Source organism: Mastigoproctus giganteus, chromosome 7 (genome assembly GCF_048544385.1).
Source record: "Mastigoproctus giganteus isolate SK-2022 chromosome 7, ASM4854438v1, whole genome shotgun sequence".
NCBI classification, from domain to species: Eukaryota; Metazoa; Arthropoda; class Arachnida; order Uropygi; family Thelyphonidae; genus Mastigoproctus; species Mastigoproctus giganteus.
The window spans coordinates 72,863,773-72,884,136 of record NC_143581.1 but is presented as its reverse complement, the minus strand read 5'-3'; the positions used below and the strand labels follow the sequence as shown (position 1 = coordinate 72,884,136).

General features: G+C 37.7%; 1 protein-coding gene across 2 annotated transcripts in view; it reads right to left on the bottom strand.

The window, feature by feature from the left end:
* The window catches only part of LOC150082990 (uncharacterized), a 389,813-nt gene that overhangs the window by 278,739 nt on the left and 90,710 nt on the right, over positions 1 to 20,364 (bottom strand). For both annotated transcript variants that reach the window (XM_090376961.1, XM_090376963.1), the window contains exon 3: positions 7,745 to 7,941. In XM_090376961.1, coding sequence (XP_090233087.1) covers positions 7,745 to 7,941 — 197 coding nt within the window. The remainder of the gene's footprint in view (positions 1 to 7,744; positions 7,942 to 20,364) is intronic.

The window sequence follows — 20,364 nt, the reverse complement described above, 5'->3', positions numbered from 1 at the left end:
GATTCCATTCAGAAGAGGGCAGTTAGGTTAATTAATGAGTCATCTCTAACAGAGACTCTCCACTCGCTGTGTCATAGACATACTGTTTCTGCTGCATGCCTTTTCTACAGATACTTCCATGGGCACTGTTCTTCTGAATTGGCTTCTATAATTCCTGCTCTCTCTTTCAAAACAGTCCGAAGACATGCCGCCACCAGCCAACATCCATTTACTGTCCAACTTCAAATTCACAGAACCAACTTTTCATCTTCCTCGTTTATTCATTCAACTGCTGTTTTCTGGAACAACTTTCTTTCATGTGTCTTTCCTGAAAATTACAGTCTACAGAAGTTCGAGTCTAGTGTCAACAAACATCTTCTCTCGTCTTCTCAACCTCCAATCCAAGCACGGTAACTAAGTACTATAGGTTCTAATACCTCTCGTGTTTGGGGTTTTCAAAAAAAAAAAACCTTCTCTTATGGGCAGTCCGAGGATTTTCTAGAGGTGGTGGAAGACTAAGGCAATGTCTTCCACCACCTCTATTGGCACTTCTATTGGCAATAGAAGTGCCAATAACTTGGTCAGAATCATTCTTCTGGCTTAGTCTGCTATGGAAATCAATTTCCAAAATGGAAGTGGAATATTTAAAAACTCTAGGTATAATAAATTTTCACATAACATTCTTGAACACATCTAAGAGTAATGACCTTATTAAATGAATGTGAGTTATATGGGTAACTTATATTCATTTAATGAGGTCATTACTCTTAGATATGTTGGATATGTTATGTGAAAATGTATTATACCTAAAGTTTTAAATACTGAAAACCTACGAGGGTGGTTCAATAAAGAATCGCCCTCACCTACTTCCACATATCGCAGAGTCATGATATTTTGTGTGTACCATCATACTTATCTCTGTACTAAAGGTTTAAAATTTCAGCCCTGTGTCTTAATTTATTTTTCTCTTACAGAGCTGAACGTGTGATGAAGTAGCATCATGGGCAAAGTTGAAGACAGAGCTGTAATCCGGTATCAGTTCTTGAAGGGAAAATTTCCTAAAGAAATCCACAAAGAGATGACTGCTGTATATAAGGATGAAGACCCACCCTATGGCATTGTGAAGCATACACAGTTCAGGTGCGGTCGGACATCGGTAGAATCTGAGCCCATTTCAGGTCGTCCTCATTCAGCCATTGATGACAGCACGATCAGAAAAGTGGAGTCGTTAATCATGGAAGCTCGCCGGATATCTGTGTGAATTGTCCCAGGAGGTAAAGATTACTGTGGGCTCTGTTGAAACAGTCCTTCATGACCAACTCCATTTGCAGAAATTGAGTGCAAGATGGATTCCCCGATTATTGATTGGTTTCCAGAAGGCTGATGGACAACAGAAATCACAAGAGTCATTAGCCCTGTGCCAAAAAAATGAGGAAGACTTTTTCTCTTGTCTAATCACTCAGGATGAAAGTTGGATACACCATTTTGACCCTGAAAGTAAAAAGCAGTCCATGGAATGGCGACATCATAGTTTCCCATCCCCTAAGAAGGTAAGGGTCCAAGCGTCAGCAGGAAAGGTCTTGCTGACAGTGTTTTGGGATGAGAAAGGCATAATAATGACTGATTACCTGCTGAAAGATAGAACAATTACAGGTGCCTATTATTCCAACTTACTCACAAAATTAAGGGAGAAAATCAAAACATGTAGGCATGGCATGCTGTCCAAAGGTGTGAGAATGCTTCAAGACAATGCCCCAGTTCGCACTTCTGAAATTGCAACAACACAAGTGGTCACTTGTGGATACGAAATACTGCCCAATCCAGCCTACTCACCCAATCTTGCACCACAGACTTCTTCTTGTTTCCTTCCCTCAAATCATTTCTTCCATGGACCCACTTCCCTGACGACGAGACACTCATTTCTGCAACAGCGTCATGGTTCAAAGACCAACCACACCACTTCTACAAAAGCGGTATCCATAGCCTCATCCATCGATGGGAAAAATGTGTAAATCCGCATGGTGGCTATATAGAGGAGGACTAAAACCTGTGCCAAGAATCAAGAGGCTAGCACCTCTGCAGCTAAGTCAGGGCAATTCTTTATTGAACCAGCCTCGTATATTCAAATTTTCAAAGGTTGGCAACCTTTAAATTAATTATGCATCTCCTTTTTGTTTTCTGGGCTTAATGCTCGTCCACACCTAATAATACATTAAATAAACACAAAGAAAGATTCATAAATGATACATTATACAAATAAGATCATCATAATTATAACTCTGAGCATTTTTCCTAATGTAAAAGCCAACTTTAAACTTCAAGCACAAAATTTAAACTCTCAACATGTATACATATCTACAATATAATAATAAAACAACTCCAGCTTGACAATAAAATATATTTACAACAAATAAATAAATAAAACTCCAACTGTATAAAAATTCTATTTGCAATCAATAAATAAAACTCCAATAAACAACTCAAAATATGCAATATTCAATAAATAAATAAAATTTCATACTCCATAATAAAATCCAATATTATAAACATCATCAAAACTCTAAAATAAAACATATTTAGATACCTGTGGACACTTCCTTTCTTCCCAGATAAACAACTACTGTGCAGCCTGCTGTTTATCTGCAGACTTTATGCTTATCTGAGAGAAGATTTAAATATTCAAATGAGTCGGTATATTTTCTTTTTTTGAATAAAAACATCCTTGTCATTAGATCTTATCTGTTTCCTTAACACATGACATATATCCTTGATTTAACCACAAACACAAAAAACGGGATGTGTCCATATCATCCACAGGATGCATCTCCAGAATTGTGTAATCTTGATCTGTGCTGTCATCGGTATCCATATTTTCTGTCAGAAGCAGCTTCTTCCTACCTGTGCTGAGATGTTTGGATTTTGGAATAGGTTGGGACATTGAGGCTGCATCTGGTGGAGCTGTGATTGGAGACTGATAGAACAAGTAGATACCATTTGGGATACAGTATTGAGCAAACCTGTTCTGATATGGCCTGATCTTTTTATTCAGAGAAAAGGAGATGTCAGTCTGGACAAGGCTTTTCTGCTTTCGTTGTTGAAGAGTGGCTACATAGGAATACTTAATTGTGACTAATGGAACTTGCTGTTTTCGCTTCTAGGCAGTTAACTTTATGTTGATTTTTGCACTTTTGGATATTTTTCACTCTTTTCCATATATCACAGTCCTTTGAATATGCAGGACAGTTACCTTTGCAGTTTGGACATTGTGGGGATTATGCAGAACATATTCACATATGCTGTGCAGATATATTCTGCAGGCTGTCTCTGAATGCCTACACTTTTGGCATTTGAAACACCTAATAGGATTTGGTATATAGGGTTGTACTTTACAATTTAAGCAGCCAGTTTTCACTATTTCCGGTGGATTACATGAACTGAAGGTCAATATAACATTTCTAGTTGGTATAAGTGAGCAGTCTCATTTGGTTAGAATTCTCTTGGCCTAAATATCTCTTTGTTCCTGCATTTCTTAAGTAATTTCATCATCATCAGTGGTTGGAAGCTACTAGGCTTTTCATACCAACTAAGAAATATTGTTCAAGGTTTAGGGCTAAATGGATGTCAAATGAACTAATGAGACAAGCGGCAGAGAAGAAAAATGCATGGGATATATATAAATTAACAGGTGACACAGAAGCCTATGGAAGATATAAGCTAGACTGTAATCAAGTCACAAAGGAGATTAGGCAACAACACAAGTGGTCACTTGTGGATATGAAATACTGCCCAATCCAAATCAGATTGTGAGAAATCTTTGGCAAAGGATACGAAGAAAAACAGCAAAGAGTTCTTTACCTATGTAAACTCTAGAAGGGAGGTGATGAATCAGATTGGCCCACTTGATATCGATGGTTCAAATATTGATGATCCTGCTCAGGTAGCTAACAAACAGAATGAGTATTTTGAATCTACATTTACAAATGAGGAGTTATTTAGGGACAGGAATACGACAGGTGTACTAAACTATGGTAGGGAATTAAATGATTTTTTAATAACTGAGACCAAAGTGGAAGAGAAATAGTTGAAGAAAAACATAAAAAAGGTCCTTGCAGTGGATGGGATCTATCCAGTTATATTAAAGGAGGAGGCAAAGGAAGTAAGCAAATCCTTAGCCATTATTATGAGAGCTTCCTTGGACTCAGGGAGGAACCGATGGAGTGGAGATGTGAAAATGTGATAGCAATTCACAAAGGAGGATCAAAGGGTGGCACAAGTAATTACAGACCTGTAATTACTTGTGCCACCCTTTGGTTTAACTTCTGTTTGATTTTGATTGATTTGGTAGTTGTTGGCGCATCGGCTTCTGTGGCCATATTGCACCTCCCAAGGTTTTTGCAGTACTTTGATCCAAGCCCGAGGCGGGAATCGAACCCGCGACCTTTGGGTTGCCGGGCAGGTACTTTACCCACTCGGTTAGCCCGGTCGGCTTTTTTAACTTCTGTTGTGGGGAAATTAATGGAGTCTCTGGTTAAAGAAGTAATGCAGGACCAACTACACAAGACTGCAGTTATATTTCAGACACAGCATGGTTTGTTAAGGGAAAGGCTTGTCTGACCAATTTGATTGAATACTATGATGCAGTCACAAAAGAACTGGATGTAGGGAATAACTTTGATATCATATATTTGGATCTTAGAAAGGCTTTTGATACTGTTGCACATGGAAGACTGCTAAACAAATTGGAGCAGTGTGGCATTGGAAGCAAATTGCTGCTATGGATAAAAGGATGGTTGAGTGGGAGAAGACAGGTGGTAATCAATGGACACTGCTCGTCGTGAACTAATATTATTAGTGGAGTCCCTCAGGGTTCAGTGTTGGGTCCATTTTTGTTTTCTGTATTTATAAATGATATTCATGGTGGTATATCAAGCTTATAATGTCCACATTTGCAGACGATACAAAGGTTGGCAGGGTTTTTAAGGACACTAATCCCACCAGGGGCTCACATCTGGTGAGTATGGCCTTGGCACACCCAGGGTCCTGAGCTTTCTCCACTCTCTCTCTCTCTCTCTCTCTCTCTCTCAGGGTAATTCAGACGTTTGTTTTCGGCTGGTGCAGCAGAAGCCTCAGGCTTCTTTGCACTATATGGCTAATAATAATTTTTCCCATAGGGCATGTTGTTTATATTGCACGATTTTGCATTGCACGAGGGTTTCTAGGAACACAACTATTGTGTTATACGAGGACTGACTGTACTTGGATCTTAGGAATACCGCTGCTCTTGGAAGACTGCTATACAAATTGGAGTGACATTGGTGGCAAATTGGATAAAGGGATGTTAGTGGAAGAAAACAGAGAGTGGTAATCAATGGACACTACTCTTCGTGGACTAATTTTATTAGTGGAGTGCCCCGGGGTTCGGTGTTGGGTCCATTGTTGTTGTTTTCTGTATTTATTAATAATATTGATTAAGGTATATCAGACTTAATATCTCAGTTTGCAGATGATATGAAGGTTGGCAAGGCTGTTAATGACACTAATGACAGTATGCTACTGCAACATGATCTAGAAAAGTTAAGCAGATGGGCTGATAGGTGGCAACCAAAGTTTAACATTGACAAATGTAAAGTACTGCATATGGGTAGCAGTGACCCCAGAGTAACATATCAACTGTGTGATACTACACTCAAGGTGGTAGAGAATGAAAAGGACCTAGAGGTAATTGTGAAGTTCAGATATGAAGTTTTCTGAACAATGCAGACGGTCTGCAAGAGTAGCTCATGGTGTCTTGCCAATGATACACAGGAATTTTTCTGGCAGGGATAAGGAGGTGATTATTCCCTTCTATAAGGCAATGGTCAGGCCACACATTGGGTACTGTATACAAGTCTGGAGGTCTCATTTTAGGAAGGATGTAGAACTGCTGGAACGAATACAGAGAAGGGCAACAAGATTAGTGAATGGAACAAAGGTTGCTCTTACGAATAAATGCTTAAGTTATGCAAATTACAGCATCTGGAGCGTAGGCACCTGCAACGTGATCTGACAGGTGTATAACACCTTGAATGGTTTGAGCAAACTCAATGCTGTTGGGATTCTTCCTCTTTTTCAGATTAATTGCTTGAGGGGACAAATTCAAATTGAAGAAAGACAGTTGTAGAATAGATGTGCAGAAATTTGCCTTTAGCCAGCGGGTGACTGATTTCTGGAACAAACGTTCATGTGTCATTGTAGAAGTGGACAGCTTAAATAAATTCAGGGCAAAACTAGACAAACATTTGGAGTGAATCGATGGCTGAAATAGGAAGGTTTTTTTTTTTTTTTTTTTTTGCTGAAGCTGTATAAGCTTGCTTTCTTGCATCTTATACCTCTACTAATGCTAAACATGCACGGACCGGTACAAAAGTAATGCCTCCCAATTTTTTGCTTTCAAAGTAGTGCCATATATCATTTCACTGAGTGGTCACTAGAGGTCTCTAGTTTCACTATCTGAGTGGCACTGTGATCAGTCTCGTGAGTGCAGCACAATGACAGTTCAAAATGGTGGATGTTACAGATACAGGCACTCCCCGACTTATGTAATACTAAACTTCCATAAATTCGACTTTACATAAGTTTTTGCCAGCTGATTCAAACTTAAAAAAATTGTGGAAATGTATTTTGCATCCTGTAGGAATAAATGGAGGTATTGTGAAGACATCACAAACCTTAGAAGGCTACTCAATGAATCCTATTCATCTACTAAGGAATTTTTTTACAGTGGAATAATGTACTAGGACACCATCCTGCATAAAATATTTATGTAGCATGCAGCTGCAAGTTCCTGTAGCACAGAATGGTGGTCTAACTGGTATTTTCAAACAGATGAAAGTAACCAGTTGGACTGCCACCCCGGCAGCAAACATCCACCCCAGTCACTAAATGGCTTTCAGTTTGTACAGGTGGATTATAACATGCCCAGTAAATACAATTATGGTGATTTTAAAATTTTCAATTTTAAACACTGCCCATCAGCCTGGATTATTTTGCTGATGGGGCAGTTTTTGGATATATCTCAGAAAATTCAATTTTATGTCAGGATTACCCCCTGTGCATAATTTTGTAATATAAACTTCATATCATGAGGTTTAAATTCTTATAACAGAAGTTGTGACAATTTCAGTTTGGTGGATAATCATCCTGTTGGCTTTTGAGGATTTCTTTTGGGCAAGTCTCATCAACTTGCCCAAGAATTTTTGTAACTATGACAGAATGTGGACTACCACTTCTAAAAGGATTCAGAATACTCCAAATACCAACAAATCGCTTAAATATTAACCGTTAATTTTGATGGTGGAGTTTTCAATCAGGTTTGTAAAAAGGTTCATTATTAGAACTGTTTCTTCTTTATCTAATAGCTATATCTTTCTAACAAATTTTTAAAGGTTTCTACAAAAAAAAAAAAAAAAAAAAAAAAGAGCAAAATACAACTATATTCAGTTTCAAAAGAACACACTTTAGGATTTAATGATATTTCAAAATGATTCAGAAAAGTAATAAAATGTATATAGAAATAAAAGGCATCAGGATCATCAGGATCTACTTGCTTATTTTTAGGTTTAGGCAATTTGTAATCTGGATCCTTTTTTGTCATGTGAATATGACAAAAATAAATCAAGCCAAATAATATACCAAAGTCTCAGGTTAGAAATTAAGAAACAACAATCCACAATTTACTTCATGTGAAAAATACATTATATACATATTAGCTAACTTCAGCACTTACTCTGAATCGCCATCCTCAAAACCACTTGAATAATCATGAAATAGCTTCCTTTTATCCTCAATTAGTCTTGTTTCTTGTGTATATAAAGTTTCTGATATAGTAGTTTTCGTACAAAAAGCTGAAGAGGTGTGCGATTTTCTTCTCCTCTGAGTTACTTTTGCCAGTAATCGCTTTATTCCTGAATTACTGTCTTCATTCTAATCATTGGCATAAAAAATAATATAGATATATAAGTGATAAAAATGTAGAAAAAAATATAGAATTAGAAAAAGAGTTTCAGATCAGATTAATGCCATCAAAATACTGATTAAACAGTCTGCAAACACATATTACAGTATTTATTGAACCGTATACCAAGGGAAACAAATGACAAATGAAATTTAATAAGAATATGGAATATAGGTATTCAGAGTAAAAGCATACCTATAGATCCATAAGGTAAAGTATTTAGGCCTTATGGCCTAAATACAACGAAGTCCAACTTAGATTGGACTTCATTGTTATACCCTATAATTAAAAACACAATTTATAAGAAGAAGAACAGCAAAATGCAAGGCCTTCGACTCCATGCCTCATAGCTGGCTAATAGAGGCGCCGAACATCTACAAATTCAATCCGATAGTGACAAACTTCCTAGGAGAAACAATGGCGAAATGGTCGCCATTAAGGTCGAAAACATCACAACCAGGCCAATCCCCATCAAGAGAGGAATCTTTCAGGGAGATGCCCTGAGTCCATTGTGGTTCTGTCTAGCACTTAATCTGCTATCCACCATGCTCGACAGTAGCAAGTACGGATATAACCTCAAAGAAGGAAGGAAGGAAGAACCTGTACACCCTCACCACCTGATGTACATGGATGACATCAAGCTCTATGCGGGAACCGAGAAGCACCTCCAGCAATTATTCCAGATCACTGAAGAATTCAGCAATGATATTAGATTGGAATTTGGTCTAGACAAATGCAAAACCCACGGATTGCACCAGGGTAAATTAGTCAACTGAAACTAAAAGCTGCAGACTGGTAAAGAGATCAAAGCCATGGCAGAAGGAGAGGCCTACAAATACTTGGGGATGATGCAGGCTCAGCAGTTACAGCACACGGAAATTAAGCTCTGCCTGACCGAAAAATACCATCAGAGACTCAGAAGCTTGCTGAAAGCAAAGCTGAACGGAGGGAACACAGTTAAAGCCATAAACACCTATGCAGTCCCAGTGCTAACATACTCCTTCGGGGCCATAGATTGGACTAACACTGAGCTAGAGGATATCATGAGAAAGACAAGGACAATGATGTCCAAGAACTGCCAACACCACCTGAAATCTGCCACGGAGAGAGACTGACAATTGCCCGGAAAGAAGGAGGAAGAGGTCTGATAGACCTCGCTGAGCAACAGAAGACAGCGATAGTTAACCTGAAAGATTACTTCCAGAAACACACAGCAGCAGCACTCCTGAAGGCCATAGGGAAGATGGACAAGCGGTATACCCCACTCAACCTAAGCGAGGAGTCCCCCCCACAACCAGGAAGCACAAATGAAGCTAGAAAGATAGGCAGAGAAGACACTCCATGGCAGACACTACAATGACTTCCATCAAGATCAAATAGATAAAATTGCTTCCAATGCATGGCTCACGAGCGGGACGCTCTTCCCCAAGACTGAAGGATTCATGCTAGACATCCAAGACCAGATAATCAACACTGGGAACTACAGAAAATATATCGCCAAGGAGCCCAGAGTGTCCGATGACATGTGTCGACGGTGCCATCTGGCCTCAGAAATGATCCAACATATCACCATGGGTTGCAAGGTGATCACCGAGACTGAGTACGCTCATAGACATGGCCAGGTAGCCAGGATAATACATCAGAAGATAGCAAGGAAATACCAGTTGATCGAAGAAAGTGTGCTGTACTACAAGTACGAATCCCAGGCAGTACTAGAGACCCCAATCCACAAGCTGTACTGGGACTGCACCATAATAACAGATAAGACAATCCCGCACAACAGACCGGACATAACCCTTGTGGACAAGCAAGTACGGTGACTGCATGCCCATTGTAGGCACTGTCGCCGGTAAACTGGGGTTAGCATGGGCACTCGTAGCAGCCTGCGGCTACGCAGCTCCATTTTCAGCAGGGTTCAATGCACTGTGTGTTGTGACACATTACTCCCATCACTAGCATTCCAATCACTGGCGAGTTGCGCTACAATCGCCCTTCTGTTGCCACATACCATCTGGGAGAGCCTTTGCTCACCTCAAACGATGATGAGCCGTGATCGTACAACACCTCGCTGGCGGTTCACGGGTTCCCCCTCTTCGGACCACTTTTGGTAGGTACTAACCATGGCTGAGTATGAGCATCCCACCAGCCGTGCCGTTTCGGATATGCTCTGACCCAGTTGTCTGGCAATTACAATTTGGCCTTTGTCAAACTCGTTTAGTCCACTGCCTTTCCCATCTGAAGAACAAGAGTAAAACTGATTAACGGAGCTGAGTATCTGGTGTTTTTATACCTTGTCCTGACCCGCGCACACGCCGTAGTTCACCTGCAGTTGCTTCGATTTGCATAACGACTCGCTGGTCATAATGTTTTGGCTCATCAGTGTGTGTGTGTGTGTGTGTGTATATATATATATGTATTACGTATGTTAATAACAGGAAATAAATGCACAAGGCATAATAAACTACAAACTCGAAATTTACAATAGAACTTTCAGTGTAAATACACAATTCTTTGTTCGTAATAGCAAACTACAGTAGTAGTGTGAACAGCATCAATTTAATTATATCTCATATTGTAACTACCTTCGCAAAGCGTTACCATCTATCGCACTACCTCGAATAAATAACGCTTCACCAATGGAGAAGACTATTGTTGCTTATTCTCGGTGAATACTATCACCCAGATGGCACCATTTCAAGGCTTGTTGGCCTATCATCGGTGTTGCAATCTTGCCAACCCACTTATGAAGTATAACTCCACAATAAGAGAGATGCCAAAAGGTGTACATGGTATCTGCCCACCGATGATAGGCCAATAAGCCTTGAAACGGTGCCGTATGGGTGGTGGTATCCACTGAAAATACATAACAATAGTCTTCTCCATTCGTGAAACGTTACTTATTGAAGGTAGTGCAATACAAGGTAACTCGTTGTGAAGGCAGTCACAATATAAGATACAATTAATTTAATGCCATTCACACTACTACTGTAGTTTGCGTATTTACGTTGAAAGTTCTATAGTATTACTTGTGTGTAAGCCAATACCATGATGCAAAATAATCATATAATAATTATAATAACGTTATTTATATGCACTTTGCTATAGCTATTAAATGAAGATGCACACTATCTCTAGATGTGTTCTGCTTTATTTGTAAATATTACATAAGAAGCAGGTCCAAAGCATAATAAAATTGAGGTACCAAGTTTGTATTCAGTGCATATGAAGCCTATTTTGGAATGCCTATTAGTGATCAAGACAAGATGAGGGTTACTGATTTCTGTAGTAGCTGCATGTCGGTGTTAACAGAATGGTTTAATGAGAAAGTAAGTACAGACAGTTCCTGCTTTATGAGTTCCCGGGTTTACAAGTTTTTTTTTTCCCAAGTATCATGTATCAACAAAATCGAATATATGAATATTAATTGCAGAAAATGAATGTTAAACATTGATAAATACCGCATTTCAAACCATGCACATAGCTATACAATACAGTGCACCTCACTTTACGATATTAATCCATCCCAGAGACACCACTGTATCGTAATGTGAACCCAATAACACATTGTTTTTTAGTTATTTGTGCCAAGACCTTGGAAGTTGAAATTTTCGCTATATAACTAAACTATTTATCTCTCTAAAAGGTCATTTTTATAATGTAAATTGTATTAGTTACCAGTTGAAATCATTAAAACGCACTATACTTTCATCGTTATCATATAATCTGTTATAACAATCAATTTTGAACGCCTTCGTGATATTTTTCTAAAGCACATTTCTGGAGGTAATGACCATAAAACAATAAAAACAATTTGCACTCTCCAGTTTATTGGGCTTTTCTGTTAGTGCAATCAATTATAAACGGGTAGTAAACTCGATGTTATTGCCTTTGCAAAAATATCAATAGCTAGAATTGTGTCGGTTTTTACATTATTATGATGAAATGTGTTTCCCCTTCACTGCAGTCTTTAATCATATAAAAAACTTAAAATAAATTTTCAGAATCTTCTCTTCGTTCTGTTTTTTTTTTTTAAAGCTTCATAAACTTGTTACTCCATGCGAATCTTGTTAGTTGCAATCTCACTTGCACATATCGTGTTAATTAGTTGCAATTTGTGCATGAAAAATGCTTATGCCTGTTATCATGAAATTTATAAAGAAAAGACAAGAGACTACCTTGGAAACAAATGCCTCTTGTAGCATTTCTGAAGAAGAAGAACTCCTTGTGCAACAAACGAACAATGAGTGCTGATCCAACAATGAATGGTCAACAAGTGTGCATTTAGTCGATGATGATGAAGAATAAACATTCTTTAACACTTGTAAGTCATAAATAATTTCTTTAAATTGTAATTTGCTTGATTTTACAGGCTATGTTTTCATTTCTTTAGATCAATCAATCATTGTTTAAACATAAACTAATTAGCCAACTAATTTCATTGTTGACAACATAACTCCTGTTTTTAACATTATGTCTATGGGAAATAATTCCTGCTTTATGACTTTTCGCTTTATGAGCACTTGCTAGGAACAAATTAACTTGTAAAGTTGGGAACTACCTGTATATGCCTTTCTCTTACCGCAAATATGAAAAGAGCCCAAAAACCATCATGTCGACTGCTACTTTTGCATGGTAGATATATCAAAGTTTACAAATCAAAAAGAAGTGTATCTCAATGTACCAACCTCTATTACACAATGAAGACCTACCCATGCCCAGTCCACCTACCAGAGAAGATTATTTTGAACTGGATTATGTAAGTGGTGGACAGGATAATTCAGATTACACCTCAAAAGCCTGTTTAAGTAAATTGTCCATTTCCCTAATTAGTAAGAATTGAATGTCAAGGATCTGGGTCTAAGAAATGGATGACTTAGTCAGGGACATATGTCTAACCAAATCCAATGCAGAGCTCCTGTTGAAAAGTTTAAAGTTTAAAAGAGTAGAAAAAAAAAAAAAGCTCTTGTTTATACTCTGGCACAACCAACAGGTCAGTAGAGTTTACAAGAAATCAATCAATACAAATATTAATCATATTTAGCAGTCACGGGTTTGAACCCTGGTCCACTCAAAGAGCGTGTAAAAAGCACTCATGCTCCTGACACTCAGCTACGTCTACTGGATCCTAACTGCAAGCCTTCTACATACAGAAAAAGATGTCACTCATTCATGTCACTTATGAATATTTTTACACTGTTGCTGAATCCATGCACTACTGTTTTGATCTGATTAGTCTTTGTGAAGAAATCAGTATTAGATGCAATCTAGAAGTACAACATCTCTTCAAACACAGTTCATTAGAAGTCTGAAAGCTGTGTTGCTTCACAATGGAAATACACATCATTTTACAAAGATCTGACATATGACTCAACCTGATATTTTGGATAATGCCCTTTCCTACATGAGTACATTCTGGCAATGTGAACTTATGTGAGCAAGAATTTTCAGTCATGAATCAGAAAAAAATAAAACTATATATTAGCTGAAAGATGAAATTTTTAACAATATCATACAAATGATATTGTTAAAATCATTTGTATGATAGCATTATTGATGCCGAACGTTGGAGCAAACTCAGCATTAAAGTCAGCTCAAAGTCTGGAGACAACAGTTCTGAAGTACAATAAAATCTTATTTTAACAAAACTTTCACTATAACAAAAACTTTTTTTTTGGCCAAGGCTGACAAGGCTCCCTTTATCATTAGTGCTTTGCAAGTCTTGTCCAACTATTTTGACAAAAAAAAAAAAAAAAAAAAATCAGTACAGTCGGTCCTCGTATAACACGTGTTTACATTACACGAATTCGATCATACACGATTTATAAATAGGGGAATGATATCTTATATAACACGAACCGAATTCGCTTATGCACGATTCGCCTTTGTGTTTACAAGAAATGGCAGTCGAACGCGGAATCACCCCAACCGAACGCAACACGATAGGAATGAAGAAGATTCTGAAAATGTATTTATGTGTTTTATATCAGTGAAGGGAAAACACATTTCACCATAATAACGTAAAAACCAACACAATTACAGCTATCGATATAATCGCAAATGCAATTAGATGGAGTTTACGACCAGTTTATAACAGATTCCACTAGCAGAAACGAAACTGGAAATTGTTTTTATTGTTTTATGGTAGTAACCCCCAGAAATGTGCTTTAGTAAAATGTGGGGTGTTAATAGTGTATCTCGGCCTTTACGGTGTTGTTTATTCAGTTGCTACACGCGCGCAGCTTTGTTTATGTGTATTAAGCGTGCCTCCTCGTTTTGTAATTGCGCTTTATTCCCTAAAAATGAGTAAAATACTTAAAAGGTGTGAAAAGGAAGCGTCCTGGCGAAGACACTGCAGATTCAGAGAGAGAGAGAGAAAAAAAAAGCAATATCGATAGAGGCGGACTGGGTCAAAAATTCTTACCCGGGAAAATTTATAGTGGCCTCATACTATGGTTTATGGCCAAAATCACACCGGCCTCCGGCCCACCGGAATTTCCCGGTAAGGCTTATGGCCAGTCCGCCTCTGTCGATAGAGAAAAAAATATGAAATTGTGAAACGCTTTGAGCGAAATGAAAGACCATGTGATATTGCACGTGCTACACACCTAAATGAGGCAACGCCGAGAATTACAAAGAATGCAGAGAAAATAAAAACAACTTTCATAGCAGGAATAACTCAAAGTGTAATTAAAATTGTTGCGCAGCCTTTTTCTCCGTTATAGTATAAACTTGCTAGTGTTCCAACAGTTCTCAGTTATGGTGTGATGTGTCAGTTAGGAATAAATGTTCTTTGCAAGAGTTACACTAATATTTACATCCGGAGAAACCTGGCTTTCATGTAATCGTCTAGCAGTTAGTTAGGACAAATCCCGTGTTCTGAAAACTTACTCAGATGGACGTTGAGCAAATCTGCAACATCAAGATTGCGTTGTGATTTTCACCTTTGATTCCTTTCTATTTGACTAGAATCAAAAGCGCCGCCTTAACATAGTTCTTTATCAGTAATCCATTCAAGGAATCATGTGTCATCAGAGAGTAATCATGAGGCAAAGGTTGTTAAACAAAACATAGTTTATTACACAAGACAAATAAGATATACACTGAGTAAACAAGTATAGTTTTTAGAATAGGGCATGTAACATTTGGCTTACTCCTCTTTACGTTAATATATAATTAGCTTCTTAATGTAAATTTACTAGCTGAATAGTAGTGGTAGTGTTGTTCTTCGTGTAGTTTCGTGCTTGCTGTCTGTTGTAGGAAACTCCAAGTACATCCCATCGAGGAAAAAACATCTCAGTGGTTCATGTAAGAAACTAATGACGTTTGTAGCAGAACAATTATAAAGTGATCATAATGTTAAACTTATAATGTGATGTGTATTCTTTAAGTTCAAAAATGTCGCTTATTCTCTATTCTTAACAAGATAAGTTATTATGAGGAGAGAAGTCTATGTAAGGGTAAATAGGATCGCCTTTTACACTATCTAGTTCAGTTGTTTAATGGGACATGGAAAGTTGACTTACCAGACTCCATCTGCATATCTTCAGGAGTTGATACTCTGGGGAGATCATCAATTTCGGTCATTTCTGCTACTCCTATTTGTCTGCTTTCACTCGAACAGGATTCTGTATTTTCTCAGGAGCTCAAACACCTTCTCTCTTTTTCTCTCGTTCACACTTTCTCTCCTACTTTCAGACTTCGCTTCAACAAAACGAAACTCAGAACTCCGAACTCGTCACGACCTGAACTCCCCGTGCTTTTCCCCTTGGTTCGTATATATATCTCCCCCTCACCTTTTGCTTTCCCCTGCGTATTTGTTCTGGTTAATTTCAACGGTTCAACAACAACTCTGGGACTGTCGATTTTGGAGCGCTGCTCACATAAAATATTGGATTTATGGAGGTGGTGTGGGGGAGACTTTATTTTGGTAGGGTTTGTGCCTTCAGACTGGACAAAGGCCTGATGGCCACAAGTTCGTTCACTTCCTCACACAAGACTTTCAAAAAACACAAACCTCCAGTGGACGTCTTATTCTGTTTACCCCAAAAGTGTCATTTGGAAGATGTAGCCTCGCATCTCCACATGAGAATCACGTTCCTTTGCTGTTTTGTCAACAAATGCGCCCGGACGTCTGTCCACTCCGCTCGGACAAATGACCTCCGGCTGTTAGATAACAGGCGACCGGCAGAGGGCTGACGCTCCATGGGGTGACTTTCACTGCACGTGCGGGGACCAGAAATATTTCCGGCTTCTCCCCGCGAGCAGACGTTGCTCCAAATATACAGCATAGTCACAAAAGTATGGGGCGCTTGTTCTCTTCATGAACGTCCCGTGATAAGTGAAAATGGTTGCATTTTCACAAAATCCATTAGATTAAGACACAAAGAATTGTAAGAGATGGAACGGCTGTCATATGTTTGGATAGAAAATCAAACAAAAAACAAGTTTGCTTCCAATAGAAGCAAAAGCATTAGCAATATTTTATTATGTAATAGTTGTAATAAAATACATAAGCATTTTATTACGACTTACGTATTATAATTTATACTTACGTATTATAAAATAGTAAAAAAAATTTTTTTTAACTTTTTTATTATAAAATACGTAAGTATTTTATGACGACTATTTTATTTAATATAATAAATTTTATACGAATAAAATACGTATTTTATTCGTAAAAAATACTTTTTAGTATTAAAAAATACTTTATTATAATATAATAAATAATAAAAAATATTTATTTTTTATTATATTCTAATAAAAAATATATTATATTTTTTATTAAATAAAAAATATAATATAATATATTATATTTTTTATTTAATCGTTATAAAATACGTAAGTATTTTATAACGATTAAAATTACCTGATCATTTATTGTGTTTGGTAATGTTTTGGTTCCAAATGTGTATTCAATCTTGGGTGGTCGGCACCTAACCCCACTTTTCCCATAGGGCCTGTTGTTTATATTGCACGATTTTGCATTGCACGAGGGTTTCTAGGAACACAACTATCGTGCTATACGAGGACAGACTGTACAATGAATTATATTCAAAATCCACTGATTTACAATGAAAGAAAAACTTCACTGGAAAAATTATAAATGGCACTGTGTAAGTTCATTGTAAATATAAGCTGTGGGGAAATAAAAACAAATAAAATAAAAAAATTTGAAGATGCAACAAAAGAAAGAGCAACTCATTATTACACCCTTTACCACATTTTCTAGCTTTTTTTTTTTTGAATCATTGAGAGTCTCTCTCTCTCTCTCTCTCTCTCTCTCTCTCTCTCTCAATAAATAAATATATTTTTACTTTTATAGTACACACATTTCGTTATTTTATTTATTTATTATTGATTTTAAAATTAATATTTAAATAAATTAAGCATAAATTACTATTTATATATTAAAAAGGTGTACCACAATTTATTTATACAAATAATAATTCTTTTGAAATAATTTGTGGTAATATTCACTCAAATAAAATTTCAGTACGTTGAAATGATTCATGCACCCCAAGAAGTTTGTTGTAATTTGATTTCACTGAAATTTAAATATTTCAGTAAAATCTTGTTGGCCTCCAACAAACATTTTTCCATTTCCATTTGTCCTGATACCAAAAAGTCTGTGAACCCCTCATATGGGCCAAAGGATGTAAAGTAAAAAACATCTATCCATATAACCTATATCCACTCTTCTCGTGCTCTTCCAACCACCTAGGAATTGATCTAGTGATTCAGTTGCCTCTAAAATGTAGAACTGTCAACCTCGACCACCCAAGTGGAAGTTTATTCCAGTGGTAGACAACATGCTAAACAAACAAACTTCCTAGGTTAAATATATTTAATTTAATCCAATAGTTTGTATTTATGCCCCCCTGGTTTATGTCTCTGTTGATATGAAAATTATAACATCATTCATTTTTCTTGTCCCTTCGGTGCCTCAGTGAGATCCCCCCCCCAACAAAAAGATAAGTGGTGAGGAATCTTGTTGGACCCACATGTTTGCAGTCTCTCCTTACAGGTATAAGGAGAGACTACAAATTCAAGTTCCTACTACATTTTCGAGTCCTTTATTATTCTCATCAAATGAGTTGCTTATCTTTGGATGTTTCGAGAAACTCTATGTCTTCCTTTAAGCATATCTTCCTTGAAACCTTAACACAAATTCAATTCCAAATGTGGTCTTGCCATTAACTTGTATAACAGAACAATAACCATCTTCTCCCTAAGTGCAATATTACAGAAAATCACTGATAAAACGTTGTACACCCTCTAGCCAAAAGCTTAGATTGCACAAGTAATCTTTACATCTGAATTTATCCTCCATGGCTGCATCAGAGTAGTCGAACAGACTGGTAAAGTTAGATTTTCTCTCAAAGGCATGTTGTGATCCATTCAGAATATTACACCTCTCAAGATGATCCTGTAATGCACCTTTCATCACAGGATCTGTGATGAAAGGTGTTCATCACAGAGCCTGTGATGAAATATTTTTTCTTGGTATCTTTTTCCCATTTGAGAAATGTCTTGGTTTACATAGTGTTCATTGGAGACAATGTCCAAGTTTTCAGAAAATATTTATCAAAATTTTGTTATAGTTACTTATCTCACTCAGCTCTTTGAGTAAGCACCCTTTGTGCACTAGCAAGACTGGTCCTTTTTTCAAGCCAAGTGGATTACCAAGTTCAAAGATGACTTCGTTATTAATCCTTATGGTTTTCTGAACTCGTTCGGTGCCTCCTTCAGTGTGACTGGTTAACTACCATTGGTATACGGGGTCTTACCGATTTTCAAGTCCAGCAGTTTTTCTGTTATGCTATCCATTATAATATCAATCACTTATCATGCAGTGCTGAAGTATACTAACAATCACTCCCAATAAAAAAGAGACATGATATTGTGCAAGGCTCAAGGGGTAGAATTTTTTTTCAGCCTGGTCTGTACTTGTTAACAGGAGAGACTGCTTCTATAGAGATGGGATACACTTAAATAGAAAGGGTGTAAGAATGTTTGCTGATGCTACCGAGGCAGTGTTAGGTGGGTCGGAAAACTGCTAGATTGGGGGGATACAAGGACTAATAGATTAACAGTAGCCACTGGCAGAGGAGAAAGTGATTCTTGCACTGCTTCTATTGGAATGAGCAGCAGCCTGTAAAATAAGATGCAGGATATTACAGAGACTGCTGGGAATCGTGGGGGTACAAGTAAACACATGGGTTGTGTTAGGGTGGCTAAGAGGAAGAGCAGGTGCATGTATACTTGCGTGTACACCAATGCTAGGAGTTTAGTAAATAAATTTGATGAATTTGAGTTATTGCTCAAAACATCAAAGGCAGATATTGTTGGGATTTCAGAGACGTGGTGTCACACAGATATAAGGAATGCAGAACTGGAATTTGGGGAGTACAATGTCTACAGAAAGGACAGACAGGATAGGAAGGGAGGAGGGGTTATGCTATTAGTTAAGAAACACATAAAATCCAAGGAAGTGAAGCCAGTCGACAACACTGGACAGTGCAGTGTCGAGTCAGTTTGGTGTGACATAAGCATTGGGAGATCAAAATTGAGAGTAGGAGTGTGCTATAGGCCTAATGACTCTGATGAGTATAATAAGAAACTGTACAGAGAAATAGAGTGGGCCAGTAAATCAGAGAGTCTTATAATGGGGAATTTTAATTTCCCAGATATTGACTGGAATTTGGGGGCTGGTCACTCACACACTAGCAAGGCTTTTGTGGATTTATTGGATGACTGTTTTCTACATCAGCATGTTCGGGAGGCAACTAGAGGGAGTAATACTCTTGATTTGATTATCAGTAGTGATTCTTCATGCATTAAGAATCTGCAGATAAATGAACCACTAGGTGGCAGTGATCACAGTGTTCTGAAGTGGGAGTTACTCAAAGAGGTTACTACCATTAGGGGTAAAGGGAAGGGGTATTGCTTTCGTAAAGGCGACTACGATGGACTGAGACAGTATTTAAATTCTATAAAGTGGGACCAACTGATGATGTTACCAACAGCAAATTCAAAATAGGAAGCATTCAAAGAACTTATCTTGGAAGCTACTAGGCTTTACATACCAACTAAGAAATATTGTTCAAGGTTTAGGCCTAAATGGATGTCAGATGAACTAATGAGGCATATGGCAGAGAAGAAAAATGCATGGGATACATACAAATTAACACGTGACACAGAAGCCTATGATAGATACAAGTTGATCTGTAACCAAGTTACAAAGGAGGTTAGGCAGGCGAAGGCAGATTACGAGAGATCCTTGGCAAGGGATGCGAAGAAAAACAGCAAAGAGTTCTTTACTTATGTAAACTCTAGAAGGAAGGGGATGAATCATATTGGTCCACTTGATATCGAGGGGTCAACTGTTGATG